Source organism: Eptatretus burgeri, chromosome 8 (genome assembly GCF_056783735.1).
Source record: "Eptatretus burgeri isolate ZD-2024b chromosome 8, Ebu_testis_v1, whole genome shotgun sequence".
Taxonomy (NCBI): Eukaryota; Metazoa; Chordata; class Myxini; order Myxiniformes; family Myxinidae; genus Eptatretus; species Eptatretus burgeri.
In genome coordinates this window covers 47580610-47598085 of record NC_140968.1, presented here as the reverse complement: position 1 = coordinate 47598085, position 17476 = coordinate 47580610, and the positions used below count along the sequence as shown (strand labels likewise).

At 46.4% G+C, this 17476-nt stretch overlaps 1 protein-coding gene across 2 annotated transcripts in view; it reads left to right on the top strand.

Annotated features, from left to right (window-relative positions):
• Positions 1–15586, top strand: part of B4GALT6 (beta-1,4-galactosyltransferase 6) — a 110468-nt gene extending 94882 nt beyond the window's left edge. For both annotated transcript variants that reach the window (XM_085891908.1, XM_085891909.1), the window contains exons 8-9: positions 8876–8977; positions 13852–15586. In XM_085891908.1, the coding sequence (XP_085748034.1) occupies positions 8876–8977; positions 13852–13999 (250 nt within the window). In that variant the 3' untranslated portion in view covers positions 14000–15586. The remainder of the gene's footprint in view (positions 1–8875; positions 8978–13851) is intronic.
• The last annotated feature ends 1890 nt before the right edge of the window (positions 15587–17476 follow it).

Below are 17476 nucleotides of genomic sequence, written 5' to 3'. Positions count from 1 at the left end.
GACCCCTCAGAATATTAAACCACCATTTGGGGGGGGGGTTGCTATTTTTTCTGTGAATGTCTGAGCTGTATCTCGGAGTTGGCTCGGACTTTCAAAATTAATTTTTACATCGATATGATGGGAATAAAATGTATGTTGGTTGACAAGTTGACAAGGTTTCTCGGCTTCACGCTGTCGAAACCAGGGCATTTAATATCATCGGCATCTCCCGCAATGAAGCTGAGTCTTTGGGCCTCTCACTCAATCACCGCAGGTTGGTCGGTGGTCTTTCTGTCTTCTACCGACTCCTCTCCAGCCTTGCCCCCCTGCTCTCTCTGCGATTTGTCCCCACCACATTTCCACAGGGCGCTCAAGGTCCGCCAACAACCCCCTTCTGGTAAAACTACCAAAATCACGAATCACTGCTCATCTTCACTCTTTCATTCCTCTTTTTTCCGGCCTTTGGAATAAACTTCCTCACTCTATTCTTTCCCATTCTTCCCTCCAGGCTTTCAAAACAGCTGTTCACCACCACCTCTTATCTTCCCCCATCCAAATCCTCGATCTTTTCTACCCCCGATAATCCACCCAAGCCCACTTCCTTCATTTCTCCTGCTTTCCTTCCTGAAAGTCCCTGAAATGTCCATCTTCTCTTCGCCATGTTCCCCTTCCCATCCCCATCCCTCTCCCTTCCACAGTTCACCTAATGTGTCTGTTCCCCACTGTTTTGTCCCTTCCACTCCCGCCCCTCTTGTCTCATGCCTCCTTGCTGTGAGTTGTGTGTTAGCTCTCATACGAGCCTCGACCAAGGTATACAAAAAAAAAAAAAAAAAATAAGAAAAAGGTTGACAACTTGTCCTCATTAAAGTCATGACCAAATTATAGAAAGTATATGTATATATAGTGTTGTGGTTACCAAATTCGCAAACCACCATTCAGGTCCCTTAGGTGAGGTATCTCGGCAAGTATATGTGTAGTTAGGCCCAAACCCGTTGTCTAGTGGGAATACATGTCATTTATGCGTGCTGCGACTCTTCAGGATAGCCGTTTTTCTTTTACTATCTTTATTTTGGACCAACCGCCATGATTACCACAACCACCACAACCACAACCACAACCACAACATCAACCACCAACCACAACGCCGCTTCACCACAACCGCCACGACCTTCACGTCACACCTCACAACCGTAGCATCGCCACCGTTCTTGCCCCGCCTGTGGGTACCGGTGTTGGACTCGTGCAGGGCGCACGTCGAACAGCGTGTACAAAATCACGGATTTTGTGCTTCAAAAACGGATCAAAAACGACACACGCCCACTTTTTGCCGTCCAATCGGTGAGCGAGGGGCGATTTGGCCCCGCCTCCAGGACGATCGATATATATGCAAATTTGTGGATCAAAAAGCCTTCACGCCCACTTTTTCTCGGGCCAATGGGGAGCGAGGTGAAAGGTCAAAGGGAGGGGGTCAAAGGCGAAGCTACGGGGGGATAAAAGGACCGTGTTCGTCAGTCAGAGCCGTGTGGAAGTCTGGAGCCCGAAGCCTGCAGTAGCTGGAGAAGCTGAAGAGAGTCGAACGAGGAGAGCCCAAAGAAGAGTCCAGGGTGGAGAGTCCAGAGGCGGAGAAGCGGCAGCGGCGAAGGCAGACGAGGGGGTGCTCGCGACGGTGCCGGGAGCTGCACGCCCGAGGAAGGCCGGCAGCGCGACCTGGCCGAGGTGGAGACTCACACCAGGGATAATAAAGATCCTCTCTACCCCGAGCATCAGCAACCCCCTCCTGTTTCCCCCCGCGCTGAGATAGTGCGACCAAGGGGGCCCCTTTCCCACCCCCTGCCAGACACTGTCCGCGGGGCCCGCGGAGTGAGGCGCCATCGCCGCTCCGCATCTCATCACCAGACGGGTAGGCGCGACCCGGTCTCGGCCTCAGGCCCGCCTCATCCTTGAGGGTATTTCTTTTCCTTGGTTTTGGGTATGTGTTGTCGGCGCCGTCTGTGAATTAGAATTGTATAAGTGTTGCCGTGTGCTCGGTAGTCGGTATTAGCTCTGCATTGTTTTCGCTTTTATATTTGCTTTTTGTGTAAATGGAATTGTGTTTTTCTTTTCTGTGTGCTTTTGGTGGAATTGAATGTGTGCTTCCCGTGTGCCGCGAATAAATGTGCTTTATTATTGAACTGTTCTCCCGCTTCGCTTCGTCTTTTTCTCCCATTGAATCCTCATCTTGCTTCACGTAAAGGGTTGGTAGTGGGCTGAATACGCCCGATAATTAATCGAACCGTCGAGGTCGACGATAACACCGCTCGGTTATTCTGATAGTACGGAACGGGTCGCTTAAGTGGCCCGTGTCCGAAGTCGACCTGCGGCGAGGTGCGATCGCCCGGTCTACCCTCCGCGTGGGTACTTAGGTAGGTCGAATTTGGCGAGCAACCCTATCCCACGCGGGGGCTGATTGGCTCGATCGCGGTGAGACCGAAAGGTCCACCCGTGACTGGTTCCCGGCGTTAGTCCGAGAGGGTCACGACTGGATTGTCCGTCCGGTGGGCGACGTGCCGCGATTCGAGTTACGTGGCCGTCAGCACGCCGGCGGGCGCGAAAACCGCAACAATATATATATATATATATATATATATATATATATATATATATATATATATATATATATATATATATATATATATATATACATATACACAGTATGTATATATATATATTGGTTCACGAGTCACTAAGTGACCACTATATTCGTTATGGGTGTGTCTGTCTGTCTGTCTGTCTGTCTGTCTGTCCCGAACATAGCTCCGTGGGTTTTGATCCGATCTTGATAAAATTAGGGTGCGAGGTTTGTATCATGATCTAGTTGTGTTTTCCGGAGAAGCGGCTGCTGCGCCCATTATGGGCGGAGCCACGCCCAAAAATGATGTGTTTTTAGGGGGTAGCCGGTTTCAAGTTACATCTTCTCTGAGGGGGTTTGTCGAATCTGGCAGGGTTTAGGTATTTGGTTAGCCCAATGGCACCTGCATAGCCCCACAGAGCTCGATTTTTCATTTTCGTCCCAAGGTCACAAGGTCACGAACTTAGAAAATGTCCAAAAAAATCAATAAATTGGGCATCGAGCTCCTTGGGTTTTCAACTGTTTCGAATGAAAGTTGGTATGCAAGTAGTGCTCTTCGAGTACTTCAACTTTCATCATTTACGTCTTTCCCGATTCCCGCCAGTTTTCCCGTGGCGTCCCTCGAAGTTCAAAAAATAAAAAAGGCGAACCGTGTACATTGCTCGTGAACCATCACCATCTCCAGACTTGTTGGTTCACGAGTCAGTAAGTGTTGGTTCACGAGTCAGTAATTGGTTCACGAGTCAGTAAGTGTTGGTTCACAAGTCAGTAATGACCACTATATTCGTTATGGGTCTGTCTGTCTGTCTGTCTGTCTGTCTGTCTGTCTGTATGTGTCCCGAGCATAGCTCCATGGGTTTTGATCCGATCCTGATAAAATTTTGGGGGAGGTTTATATCATGATCTAGTTGTGTTTTCCTGAGAATGGGCGTGCTGCGCCCATTTTGGGCGGAGCCACGCCCAAAAAACGTGTTTTTAGGGGGTAGCCGATTTCAAGTTACATCTTCTCCAAGGAGGTTTGTCGAACCTGGCAGGGGTTTCGGTATTTGGTTAGCCCAATGGCACCTGCATAGCCCCACTGAGCTCGATTTTTTTTCATTTTCGTCCCAAGGTCACAAGGTCACGAACTTAGAAAATGTCCAAAAAAATTAATAAATGGGGCATCGAGCTCCTAGGGTTTTCAACTGTTTCGAATGAAAGTTGGTATGCAAGTAGTGCTCTTCGAGTACTTCAACTTTCATCATTTGCGTTTTTCCCGATTCCCGCCAGTTTTCCCGTAGCGTCCCCTCGAAGGTCAAAAAATAAAAAAGGCGAACCGTGTACATTGCTCGTGAACCATCACCATCTCCAGACTTGTTGGTTCACGAGTCAGTAATTGGTTCACGAGTCAGTAAGTGTTTGTTCACGAGTCAGTAATGACCACTATATTCGTTATGGGTGTGTGTCTGTCTGTCTGTCTGTCCCGAGCATAGCTCCATGGGTTTTCATCCGATCCTGATAAAATTTGGGGGGAGGTTTATATCATGATCTAGTTGTGTTTTCCTGAGAATGGGCATGCTGCGCCCATTATGGGTGGAGCCATGCCCAAAAAACATCTGTTTTTAGGGGGTAGCCGATTTCAAGTTACATCTTCTCCAAGGAGGTTTGTCGAATCTGGCAGGGGTTTTCGGTATTTGGTTCGCCCAATGGCAGATGGATATCCGCAGTGAGCTCGATTTTTCATTTTCGTGTCAAGGTCACAAGGTCACGAACTTAGAAAATGTCAAAAAAAATCAATAAATTGGGCATCGAGCTCCTAGGGTTTTCAACTGTTTCAAATGAAAGTTGGTATGCAAGTAGTGCTCTTCGAGTACTACAACTTTCATCATTTACGTTTTTCCCGATTCCCGCCAGTTTGCCTGTGGCGTCTCCTCGAAGGTCAAAAAATAATAAGGCGAACCATGTCTTTGCTCGTGAATCATCGCCATCTCCAGACTTGTGTGTGTATACCTATATATTGTTGCAAATTCGCACCCGCCGGCGTGCAGATGGCCACGTGACTCGAATCGCAGCACGTTGCCCACCGGACGGACAATTCAGTCATGACCCTTTGGACCAACGCCGGGAGCTAGTCACGGGTGGGGGTTTTAACCCCACCACGATCGTGCCAATTGCCCACCCGCACAGGATAGGGTTGCTCGCCAAATTCGATCTATCTGGGTACCTGCGCGGATGGTCGACCGGGCGATCGTACCACGCCACAGGCCAACCCCGGACACGAACCGCTTAAACGGTCCGTTCCGTGCTACAGTGATAACCGAGCGGTGTTATCGTCGGCCTTGACGGTTCCGATTAATTACTGGGCGTATTAAGCCCACTACGAACCCTTTACGTGAAGCAGGATGGAGGGTCAATTAAAAAGAAGGAGACGAAGCGAAACGGGCACAGTTCAACATGCAAGCACTTTATATACACGACACACGGAAAGCACACATATACAGTCAAACAGTCAAAATGCACATATATCAGCAAAAACAAAAGCAACAACGACGCAGAGCTACAACCGAATAGGCGTGCACATGGCAACACTTATACAGTTCTACTTTACAGACGGTGCCAACACACATTTACTCAAAAGCAAAGGAAAGAAGCCACCCTCATAGACAAGGGGGCAGACGGGCCTTAGGCCAATATGCGCGCGGGACCTGAAGGAGCGGCCAGGTCCGTGAGACCGGGGGGGTCCTACCCGCGTCCTCATGACTCGTTGGCGGACGAGCCACAGATGTGGCCGCGTGGCTGTGCCACGACTCCGTGCTCCTTGGCGGGTTTCGTTGGCACGACGTTTGGAGTGGGGAGGGAACGGGGCCCCCTTTTTGCACTATCTCAGTGCGGGGGAAAGGGGGAATTGTTGATGCCCTGGGGGAGGAGAATGGCTGGCTGGCTTGGGTCCCGCGACGAGCAATCTCACACCGCGACCTCGTCGCCGACAGCCGTCCTTCTCGCCTCGGACCCGAGCTCCTTTGCCTCTTCCCGCAACTCTCCTCAGCCGACTGTAGAACCCAACTCGATGCCACACCGATGACTTCGCCACCCGACTCCACTCTCTGCCACACCGATGACTTGACTCACTCTGCCCTGCCGACACACACTGCTACTGCCACACTCTGCCACTGCCACAGTCTGCCACTGCCACAGTCTGCCACTGCCACAGTCTGCCACTGCCACAGTCTGCCACTGCCACAGTCTGCCACTGCCACAGTCTGCCACTGCCACAGTCTGCCACTGCCACAGTCTGCCACTGCCACAGTCTGCCACGATTCGCCTTGCGCTCGCCGTTTTATAGGCCGGCAAGAGAAAACGATATGCAAATACCCGGATCAGGATGACCTCGGGGGCGAAGCCACGCTCGCCCATTGGACGGAGGAAAAGTGGGCGTGAACCTCCCCTGATCCTAGAATTTGCATATATTGATTTCACACAGACGCGCCTGGAGGCGGGGCCAAGCCGCTCTGTGCTTGCTGCACATTCTTGATCCGAATTCTCCCTCGGAAAGGCCGCTATTTGCACTCGCGGCTCGGTGCGTATCGCGGAACGAGCCCAAGACAGCCCGACGCTCAGTTTTCACAGGTGGTGCGGGAATGGCCGTAGGAGAGAGGTGAGGGTGGTGGAGGGTTTATCGGTGGTGGTTTGATGGTTATGGTGCCATTTGGGAATGACGGTGATGCAATGTTTGTGGGATTGAGTTGTGAAGGTAAAGGTCGTGGCTGTTGGCGTTGTTGTTGTCTGAGGGTTGGAGCGTGGTTGTAGTTGGTGACGATGGCTGGCGTGGTGGTTGTTGTGTGATGGTGGTTGAGACGTGGATGGTTCAAAATAAAGATAGAACAGAAAAACGGCTATCTCAAAGCGTCGCAGCCCGAATGAATCACATAAATTCCCTCTAAACAACGGGTTTGGGGCTAACTACATATGTACTTAGAGTTATCTCACCAACGGGCCCTGAATGGTGGTTTGCGAATTTCCACAGCCGTAACAATATATATATATATATATATATATATTAACCATAACGCGACTAATTTTTGGCCAATTGTAACAAAATTGCTCTCTCTCGATAGCTTAAGGCAAGGCGCATTTATGCTTCATTTGTGTTATAACCCTCCGGGGTTAAAGGTCAAGGTCACATGGTGGTCTTTAAAAAATAAAAAGATGTGTTTTTTTTTTTGTCATTGCTGAGTTTTGCCAATGTGGATTCTTGGCCTTCCTAGAAGTCCTTGCATTGTAATAGTGAATCTATTGAGGTTCTGCACCTGATATTTGTTTAGTGTCCTTGACTTACTTTTCAGCTCACCTGGAACGTAGTTCCGGGGAGCTTATAGGATGGTGCATCGTCCATCCTTCTGTCCACAAGTACTTGCAACTTCGCTGAAACTTCACATACAATTTCGATGAAACTTCACCGCAACCTTTATCACCATGTATGTACCAAAGTTTGTTCATGACATTAAAAAAAATCAGGCCCTAAGGGGGTCTACGGGATTTCCCCCCTAAATAGGTATTTGCTTTCTTCTCAGAAACTACACATGCAATTCTGATGAAACTTAACCTCAACCTTCATCACCCGTGACGTACCAAAGTTTGGTCATGGTGTTAAGAAAATCGGGGTCTGAGGGGTTCTATGGATGGAGTTTATGGGGGGGGTTGCTCCCCCCCCCCACGAGATATGTGCTTTCTTTTCAGAAACAAACACAATTCCGATGAAACTTGACTACAACCTTCATCACCCGTGATGTACCAAAGTTTGTTCATACTATTAAAAAAAAGATCGGGGTCTAAGGGGTTATATGGGGGGGGGCAGGGGGATTGCCCCCCAAATATGTTTGCTTTCTTCTCCAAAACTACACACACAATTTCGATGAAACTTGACCACAACCTTCACCACCCATGATGTATCAAACTTTGCTCATGACATAAAAACAAAAAAGATTGGGGTCTAAGGGGTTGTACAGGCCCCCCAAAAGAGGCATTTGCTATAACATTGGTTCATTTATACATTTTACTGATTCTTTCTCACGTTGATTTCCTCCTCAGTATCATTATTCTACCAGATGAGTGCCCAGGGGTATTGCCACTCTTTTTTTTTGGATTGGAACGAATTAACAAAAAACATCTTTTTGATCATAACTTGAATCATTTTCCTCTGATTTTTATGATCTTGTGTTTTATGGATAGATTGTAGATGGGACACATTTTCTTAATTTGCACTTTATCCCGAAATGTTGAAGGTGAAGGTCATATGGCAGTCCAAAAAAACAACAAAAAATGGTGGCCATCATTGGATTGTGGGTGACAGAAGAGGCTTACCTTGGTGGTCACTTTTTGATCGCAGATATCTTAAACTAGTTGGCCTTGCTCTTTTGTACGAATTGCACAATGGAAACAACAAAGGCTCGAGGATGTACTTCGTGCTGTGAGACTGTCGTACAACAACGAATTATGGACCCTTCCTTAATTATTTGAAACCTTCATGCTTTGTTCATTATATACGTGAATTATGATTTCTGTAACTAAATGACAAGAATGTTATTCCAGTAAACCCCAGATCAGCTTTTCAGTCCTGCTAGTGCATGCCACCTTTTGTTTTCATATCAGGTTTGTATATCGAGTGATTGCATTCCTGTATGGTTGTTCTTCCACATTAGTGGTGTACAGTGAGGCCTCTGATGCAGTTACCCCTTCTATCCCCCCCCCTCACCCTTCCCAATCTCCCCTTTCCTAACTGTGATAGTAACCACAAAACTTGCAGTAAAAGATTTGATTAATTTTTTTCCTGGCTGTAAATAGAAATTTGTCTTAATCCCTGGACAGCTGCTTTGAAATCCCTTTTTCAGAACTATGTGCTTAATGATGCATTGCTTTCTGTGGGCACCGCATTATGGCAGTTTGTCATATGCACCCTGTCAGGGATTGAATCCTGGATGAAGCAAGGAGGAGATGAATACTGGAGAGGGACAAATAGTAACAACACTTATAAATTAATCTGTGTAAATGTTCCACTATGTGCGCTTGTGATTGGTGAATTCGCATTTGAACACGGGAACAATGGGACTTTGATCGTATTACAAGATGTGCGTGTTGGTAAACCATTTTTCAAAGGGCAGAAAGGGGGAATTATTTTTTTCTTTTTTGACTGAAGCACATTTGGTGAATGAATGTTTTTCTTCTTTTTTTTTCACTGGTGTGTTGTTGCTTATCATAATACAAATGTTTGATATGATCTGCTCTTAAATCTGGCTTTCACGTTTTGTGCAGGGTCACGTTTGCGGGCTACAACGTATCACGTCCTCCTGGGGATATTGGGAAATACAAATCCATTCCACATCACCACCATGGGGAAGTCCAATTCCTGGGAAGGTATTCTTTTCCTTCTTTGTTTTGATAAAAAAATTGATTTCAAAGCATTTCTAACAAGTTGAAATTCTCATTTAAGCCAAATATGCTGGAATAATTTTTGATAAGCTCTTCTGCAGTTCAATACAACACTTGATAAGATGAATGATGTTGTGTGCACGGGGTTTTTATAAACAGCATTAGACTGTATTCACTTAAAGATCCACAGAATCGGAATTTTTTGTTGTTGTTATTGTGGTGATATTGATTTGTAAGAAATAAATAAATGACTGTTTTTATTTTTATTTTTAAATTCTAATCATTTTTGAGGTGCTAAAGTAAAAAAAAAACCAAACAAACAAAAAAAACCACAACCTGGCTGGTACTGCCCCTAAAAATTCCAGAAACCTCCGTGGTCATTGCGTCATCTGTGTGACGTCATCAAAAGTATGAATGTCTCAACACGCAAATAATAACGACCGCACAACTCGCTTCAGACTCGTCATAAAGTGAATTTTGCCAAATAATTTTCTGATCAAGAATTCTCAGATTATGATGATAGTCAAAATCATGAAGTAAAAGGTGCTCTCAGACTGTACATGTATGAAACAGAGTTGGAAATTGGGGATGAATTCGTGCATGAAATATCCGGCGTTCACAACAATCAGGACGACATCGAAGAAAGACTCGGCAATAACAAGCAACTGTTAAGTAGTAATTAATGGAGAAAGAACATGGTAAATGTCAACTTTAGTGGCATTTTGATGGAACACTTCTCTGTAGTTATTGTAGTAACTACAACGGCACTCAGTGGTGCGCATATCTCCGCCAGGCTGAACAGGTTACATTTTGTATTCCCACTGATAGGCCAGATCTGCTGACCTGAACCAAAATCGAATCTGCTTGTTCTTGTCATCTGACCAACTCATCCAGCAAGTTTGTCGTAATCCATCCGCAACTTCTTTAACTATCATGCTATATATCGTTTTGTCCCCATCTCTCAATGGTGAAGAATTACACGTATTTGATAAATTCATGATAAAAGCAAATTGCTTTAAATTCTATCATTGTTATTCCGTCATTGCTTTTTCCACCGACACTATCTCATTTGCAAATGAAAGCAATTGAACATATTTAGAAATTATTGATTACTTCACTCTGAGCGATTAGTCTGATGAAGTCAGTACAGGGATTCCAACTGTTACCTGGTGTTACTGACGGTACTCTCTACTGCCTTTACTTTTTCAAATATTGTTCGTCGTCACTGAAAAAAACAACATGAGAAATAGCATCTTGGGATTAATGAATGTAATATGGAGAGGGGGGTGTCTTCATCGAGCATTCCATCATATTTTAGGAGGTGTCTGTTGAAGCATTACAGGGGAGTGTGGAGGGGGTTGGGTATCAAATTTGGGCAAAAAATGCGTTGCGTAACTTTTGAATGGGCCCTGACAGGTTTCTGTGAAATCGGTGATAGCATGATGGGGGAGCAGAAAACGTTACATATTCTGCTGTTTTGACATGGGAATACCCGTTTGCTTTTATGAGTGTGAGGAGGGTGGGAGTAAATGTGGGCAACTTTGGAAGGGGGAAGTAGGGGCTGAGGACTTTTGGTGGGTGGGCAGCATGTGGGTGTGAGGGGGACAGCTTGAGACGTCGTATTGTTACGAATTTGGAAGCTTACTGCACACAACAGCCAGGTCCTATAGATCAGTTATATCGGTAAGTATGTGTTTCTAGGTGGGGTCCCGTCCTATGTTTAATGGGTGATTAATTGTACGTGCGCTGTGGATTATTTTATAGTTAGGATTTTTGCATCCACAACGACAACAACAACTCTCTGCTTTCGGCATTGTCCGTGCTCTTTGGTCGCCGGGGAGCGCGTGCGTGGGCGGAGTTTAACATGGGTATGGTGTCCCTCTTTGGCCAATCGGCAAGGAGCAGGCGTCTCACCTGCCCCGTCCCCCACTCAACATCATCGCCATTACGCAAGTGGTCGGAGCTGAGGAGGTAGGCGGAGCTACAAGCGCCTCCAATCGGGACTCCACCCAGAAGGGTGGGAGTTGCCCCGCCTCCCGTGGGCCTGTCCAATGGGTGATGGCCAGGGAATCGCGCGATGGATCCGACCAATCAGGAGGCGAGTGGCCAGGAGAAGAATCCCTTCCCTCCAAAAGAGGAAGCGTGTGGTTCTTGGGACCAGCGTTGAGAGACAGAGATCGTGGTGTTTGCCAAGCAGCCTGTCATCGTGTGTGAGACATTTCTTGTGGGAAAGGACATTTCAATTCAGACATTTCTAACCTGACATCCAAAGCCAGAGAGTGGTTGTCAACAAGAGTGCATTCTGGAGGATCGTGGATCGTGGCGAAAGCGGTCGACCATCTCATCAAGGGAGACCACCTCGTCTAACCTCCTCTGGGTTCGGCAACCCTGGTCCGTGCTTTTGGCGACTGGAGTTCCGGGAATGTGTGGACGTCGAGCCGCGCGTACGCGGTCAGGTAGCCAGCACGTTCTCTGCCGTCCGTCTCGCCCCGCCGCCTGGGGGCTGCCGTCCGCCTCGCCCCGCCACCTTGGGGCTGCCGTCAGCCTCGCCCCGCCACCTGGGGGCTGCCGTCCGCCCTGCCCGGCCGCCTGGGGGCTGCCGTCCGCCTCGCCAGGCCTCCTGGGGGCTGCCGTCCGCCTCAACCCCGCCACCTGGGGGCTGCCGTCCGCCTCGCCCTGCCGCCTGGGGGCTGCTGTCCGCCCCGCCACCTGGGGGCTGCCGTCCCTCTCGCCCCGCCGCCTGGGGGCTGCCGTCCCTCTCGCCCCGCCGCCTGGCAGCTGCCGTCCCTCTCGCCCTGCCGCCTGGGGGCTGCCGTCCGCCTCGCCCGGCCGCCTGGGGGCTGCCGTCCGCCTCGCCCGGCCGCCTGGGGGCTGCCGCCCGGCTGCCTGGGGGCTGCCGTCCGCCTCGCCCGGCTGCCTGGGGGCTGCCGTCCGCCTCGCCCCGCCACCTGGGGGCTGCCATCCGCCTCGCCCCGCCGCCTGGGGGCTGCCGTCCGCCTCGCCCCGCCGCCTGGGGGCTGCCGTCCCTCTCGCCCCGCCACCTGGGGGCTGCCGTCCCTCTCGCCCCGCCGCCTGGGGGCTGCCGTCCGCCTCGCCCCGCCGCCTGGGGGCCGCCGTCCCTCTCGCCCCGCTGCCTGGGGCTGCCGTCCTCCTTGCCCTGCCACTTGGGGCTGCCGTTCCTTTCGCCCCGCCGCCTAGGGCTGCCATCCCCCTCGCCACACCGCCTGGGTACTGCGGTCCCACCCCACAGCCTGGGGTCTGCCATCCCCCTCGCTCCGCCCCGTCGCCTGAGGGCTGCTGACCCCTCACACCGCCACTTGTGGCCACTTGTACCCCTCCCCATTTTTTTGAAAAACAATCCGGCATACTAAGCTGCATTCAGTATTCTGACACAATTTTTATACAGGAAAAATATATAGTTATGCATTGTTCGAAATCTCATTTCAGACATTTTGGCCAATAGTTTGGGTTTGGGTGGTTAAGGGTGTAACATGCTTCTGGCTCGACAGGTGTCTACTCTGCAAATATTTTATTTCGATTTTATTATCATGATTATTATAATTAGGAGACCGATAGTTACCCTTTTGAAATCGTTCGGATTATTATTATTATGATGATTCCATGAAATTCCATTGATCGGAAGAACTTGAAACTTTGACTACTTATAAGATACCACTAGGACTGATGCATATCCTAAGGATAACGTCACAAGTCATGTGACATGGTGGCCATATTGAATTTCATGAAATCGGTGAAACTGCACCTCCTCCACTTTTCAATCGATTGAGTTGAAACTTGGTATACATATAGTCCATCTGAGGGCAAAGAACGCTCTTTTCTCCGATTTTTAAAAATTTCTTATTTCAAGCTACTTGGTGTGCTGTGGCCAAAATTAATTGCAGACTCAACAGTTTTTTTTCATTAAACCTGGCTAATGATTCCATGAATGTTGTAACGACGTACAGGTCAAACCGTTGACCAGAGGAACTTGTAACTTTGACCACCTATAGTATACCGCTTGAGTTGATGTATATCCAAAGAACGACGTCATAGATCACATGACCTAGCGGTCATATTGGATTTCATCAAAACCTTTAAAATGGAGCTCCTTCATTTTTCGATCAATTGAGTTGAAACTTGGACCACTTATAGCATGCCACTTGCATTGGCGTATCTACTCTGGATGACATCATAGGTCACGTAACATGGTGGCCTTATATTGGACTTCACAAACACTTTTAAAATGCATCCCCTCTTCCATTTTTCGATCGATCCGAGTTCAAAATTTGTGTAATCGGGTACAGCCTGCTGTTGTCATTTATGTCATCGCTCACTCGTCCAATCAGTGGGGCCTCTCAGCCCCCAGCATCATTGCCAGCAGGTTTATTTATCATTATTTTTGTTTTATTGTATTAAACGTTGTTGTTCAGTTACTGTGTTTGAACTTCTCTGAAACACTTGAATATAAGACCTGTCGCTTCGCTGATGTAAATACAAATCTTTTCTGTGATGGCTAATCAATATAGGGCAAGAAGAAAAAGGATTCCTGGGAGTGTGGGGATAACCAGCATTGCAAGTTGGCGTTTGCAGTTTTGCCACGTGTGCCCATGTACCCATGAAAAAAAAAAACATTTCATCGCAAACTTTCCTGGGAGTTCCCTGAATCCACCGTAGTTCGATTCATTGAAATCTGTTCATCCGTTCTCAAGTTATAACATGACAAATAAACAGACAGACACAGCTTCTTTTGTAATGCAGATGAGATGTTACCCTGTGCTTGATTATGCGAATTTCTGAAGGGAATAAATTAGTTTGTTGTCTATCTGCCAATGTGCGCTTTAATTTGTTCCTTCCTCCAGGTACAAACTTCTGCGGCGATCAAAGGAGCGAAACTTTTTGGATGGCCTCATCAACCTCAACTACACAGCACGAGTATCTGTGGAGCCACTATTCAAAAACATCTCTGTAAATCTTGTTCCAGACCAGGCTCCCATCTCCGATTACTAAGATTCGGAGCTCACTGAGTTGTGGTTGTAAGTTTAGATTTGGTTGGCAAAGAGCCATTTGACTCAACCTATGCCAATGTCTGCACTGAACCAATGGCATGTACAGAAGATTTTGAAAAAGTCTGACTTGTGTCATTCTTGCTTGTCTTTATATTTTTAGCACTTTTCCCTGTCTTAACCCCCTATCCTTCCCTTTCCTGCCTATCTCACTATCCTCCTTTATCAGGTTTCTTTTTTACTCTGTCATTCATTGTGTGTGTGCATGTGTGTGTGTGTTGTTCTATGTTCAGTGTAGGTGAGGGGCTCCAAGGCAGCAATGAATATTGACAGGTGAATTGCTTGTGAACATCAGCATTAGGCAGCGATTGTCACTAAATGGGGAAAACATTCCTTCATCCCATCTGACCTTGTACATTGTGTCTGACCAAAACTTTGATTCACGGAACAGAGTTGCACTTCTGCCATGTCTGGTAACTGTCCGCCACTCAGTGCCACCACAATTTCACCAATCCTGTGGTGCCTATATCACTCCGAAGAAAAAGAGAAAAACTCCAAATACGAGGTTTATTTATGAATGGCTATATTCCCTATTTATTTATCCTTTTCTTCTCTCTTATTTTTCATTGTCTGCTCTTTTTTGCTTTTCTCGACATTTCGACGACGGCAAACATGTTGCTGTTGAAGGTTGAGGTCCAAAACTGTTGGCAGTGATTCATTTCTCTCTCGTCCAGCTTTTCCGGTGCAAGGGTGTACCTTGCATGCTGCAATGTCTTTTACTGTTTGTTTTGAGGGTGAAACTGCTTATTGGACGACGAGTGTAATCTCCATTTTATGACCACTTGTGTTTACTCCTCACAAATATGTCCTTTGTGCTTTTTGCAACTTTTATTCCTTCTCTTTTTTTTTTTGCACAATCGTTGAGAAGCGTCATTGGTTGTTTTTAATGCGAGTGATGCTTTGTTTCTCGTGCACCAATTAATTCTCACGTTGGCTTCTCCTGTGACCCCGTCCACTCTGGTGCCATCCACTTTGTGGTCTTCCTGTGCACTGATGTCTTTGGAGGAGGCCAAAGCGAGTGACTGAGTGAGTGCGGATGAGGAGAAGTTGTATTTGAACTGTTAAAATGTCACTTACAAGGGGAGGTTTGGTTTTGTTAACCTTATTTAAGCCTTTGTATTGTGTCATGGCTGTGTTTTCTGTCTTGCAATACAAGTGGCATTGTAGACAAATACAGTAAGTTGTTGTTTTTTTGATGGTCAACATCAGTGTTTAATTTAATTTCCTTTTTATGTGCTGAGTGAAAGCTTGACAGAACCCATCTTTGAACACAGGCTTTGCAGATTTTTTGATACACTCAACACATGTTAACTGTGGATCATTTTTATCCATAAAACAAATGTAGTTGGAGGTTCTGTTTCAAACGGCTGAAATTAATTCCCCTCAAATGGATCATCGTAAAAAGCAGCACCACATAAGTACTCCATCTCACTACAAGCTGTTAGTCGGGTCATTTGTAAGTTTAATAGTAGGGATATCTACTTAAATAAAGGACTCGTTCTGCAGAGGAATAAAAGTCGATGCACAGTTATCTTGGTTTTGTTCTTTCTTTGGCACTCTTGGTCAACTTTAGCCGAAAGCATTAATTTTTTTCTCCCTTCCAATTTCCCATTCAAAAGGTGGCACTGCCTAACTGCACTTTGAGATGAGGAGCACATTGTGTAGAAAGGGGTCCCAACTGGTGTGTATCTGTAATTTACGTATTGATCGGTGCTCATTTGTGCACACGTTCACTGTAAATGTTCATCATGAATTGCCGAAAGGTACCTGTTACTCCAGGTACCTTTAGGTACTCCAAAAGGTTTCTGCTCCCCACTCCCCATGAAACAACTCTGCAGATTTTTTTTTTTCTTCGACAATGAGCAATGGCAAATGATGTGTGCCACTTCTTGGTTAAAATCTAAATTGATCACACAAAGATCACTGCCTTTTCCCTCACTTAACTTATCATCCTGTTATTTTGTTTCTGGGAGATTAAAAGCTTCTTTTTTTTCCAGTCCTAATTAGCCATAACCCAATAAGAAATGATACTCATCATCCAGGATAACCAAAGTATTACCACTATACTACTTTGGTGCCCAAAGAAAGCCTTTTTTTAATGAAGAGAACAATAGGGCAATAGGATCACACTGGAGGAATATACTCGTCAAGTTGCTAAGATATGGTATTCCTTTATTTCTCGATGAATCGGATTAAGCTAACATATAGTTTATGCATGGGCAAATAACTAGGTATTTGCAATCGCAGTGATCAGCAAGGGAAAGCCTCCCCTGACTCCGGAGAGGCTTAGCCTTGGCGATCGCCCACAACTTACCATTGGCCCTTGATCCAATGATGGCCATATATGTTTTTTTCAGACCATCATAATTATGACCTTCTCCTTCCACATTTAGTGATGGAGTGTAAATTATGAAAATGTATCCCCATCTACAGTCTATTCATAAAATTTAACATCATGAAAATCAGAGGAAAATTATTCAAGTTATTATCAAAAAGGTGTTATTTTGTTTTTTTTAGCCGCGTTGCGAACGCTGGCTCTAAGAGAACTCTGCGTTATTGTTGTTGTTGTTCTTCTGGTGAAGACAAAACCTTTATGACACGGCTCTTGGACACATTTGTCCTTGTTAATTAGGTCACAATCTGAAAAAAGGAGGTCAAGCACAATAATCAAATATCAGGTGCACAACATCAGTGCAGGTACGTTATTACATTGCAAGAGCATCTTGAAAGGCTAAGCAGTTTTTGAGATTCTGCATTGATTTTAAAAAAAAAAAACGCTTTTGTTTTTTCGACCGCCATTTGACCTTGACCTTTAACCCGGAGTGATATGTAAACGTGCGCTTCTCTAGGCTATCTCAGGAGGGCAATTCGTTCCAATCGGACAAACTTTCGTCGCTCATGGTGAAAAATGTCTAATTAGGTCATGACCTTAATTCGGTCAAAGTCAAAAACAACATGGCTAGCCCTGCATATTTTCTCTTCGCATTATTGATGCAAATTTTCATTCCGAAACTACCACCTGGCTCCGAGATACAGCTCGGAAATTTGGAGTGTTGAGAGTGCAGGAAGAATTTTTTTAAATATAAATGGTGGTTTAATACTCCTGGGGGTCTAAATAAATTCTGTAGTACCATTAAAAAATTAGGGGTGTCAATTGTAGAAACAAACCCGACAACAACAATAAGCCTTCCCCTATGGCCGATGCTGTCGAGGGAGGAGGCTTCATGAATAAGATTGTGCAGCCCAATGGTGAGCATATTGGAGATGTTGTTGGGTAACATCCTGATGCATGCAACAATATTTAATATTCAGATACCACACTTCTGAAAACTGAGCTACATTCAGGAGAATTGCCAAACCACTGTCAGAATGACAGTCAGTAAAGGTGAAACCTGCTTATCCTGCATATTCTCATTATGCA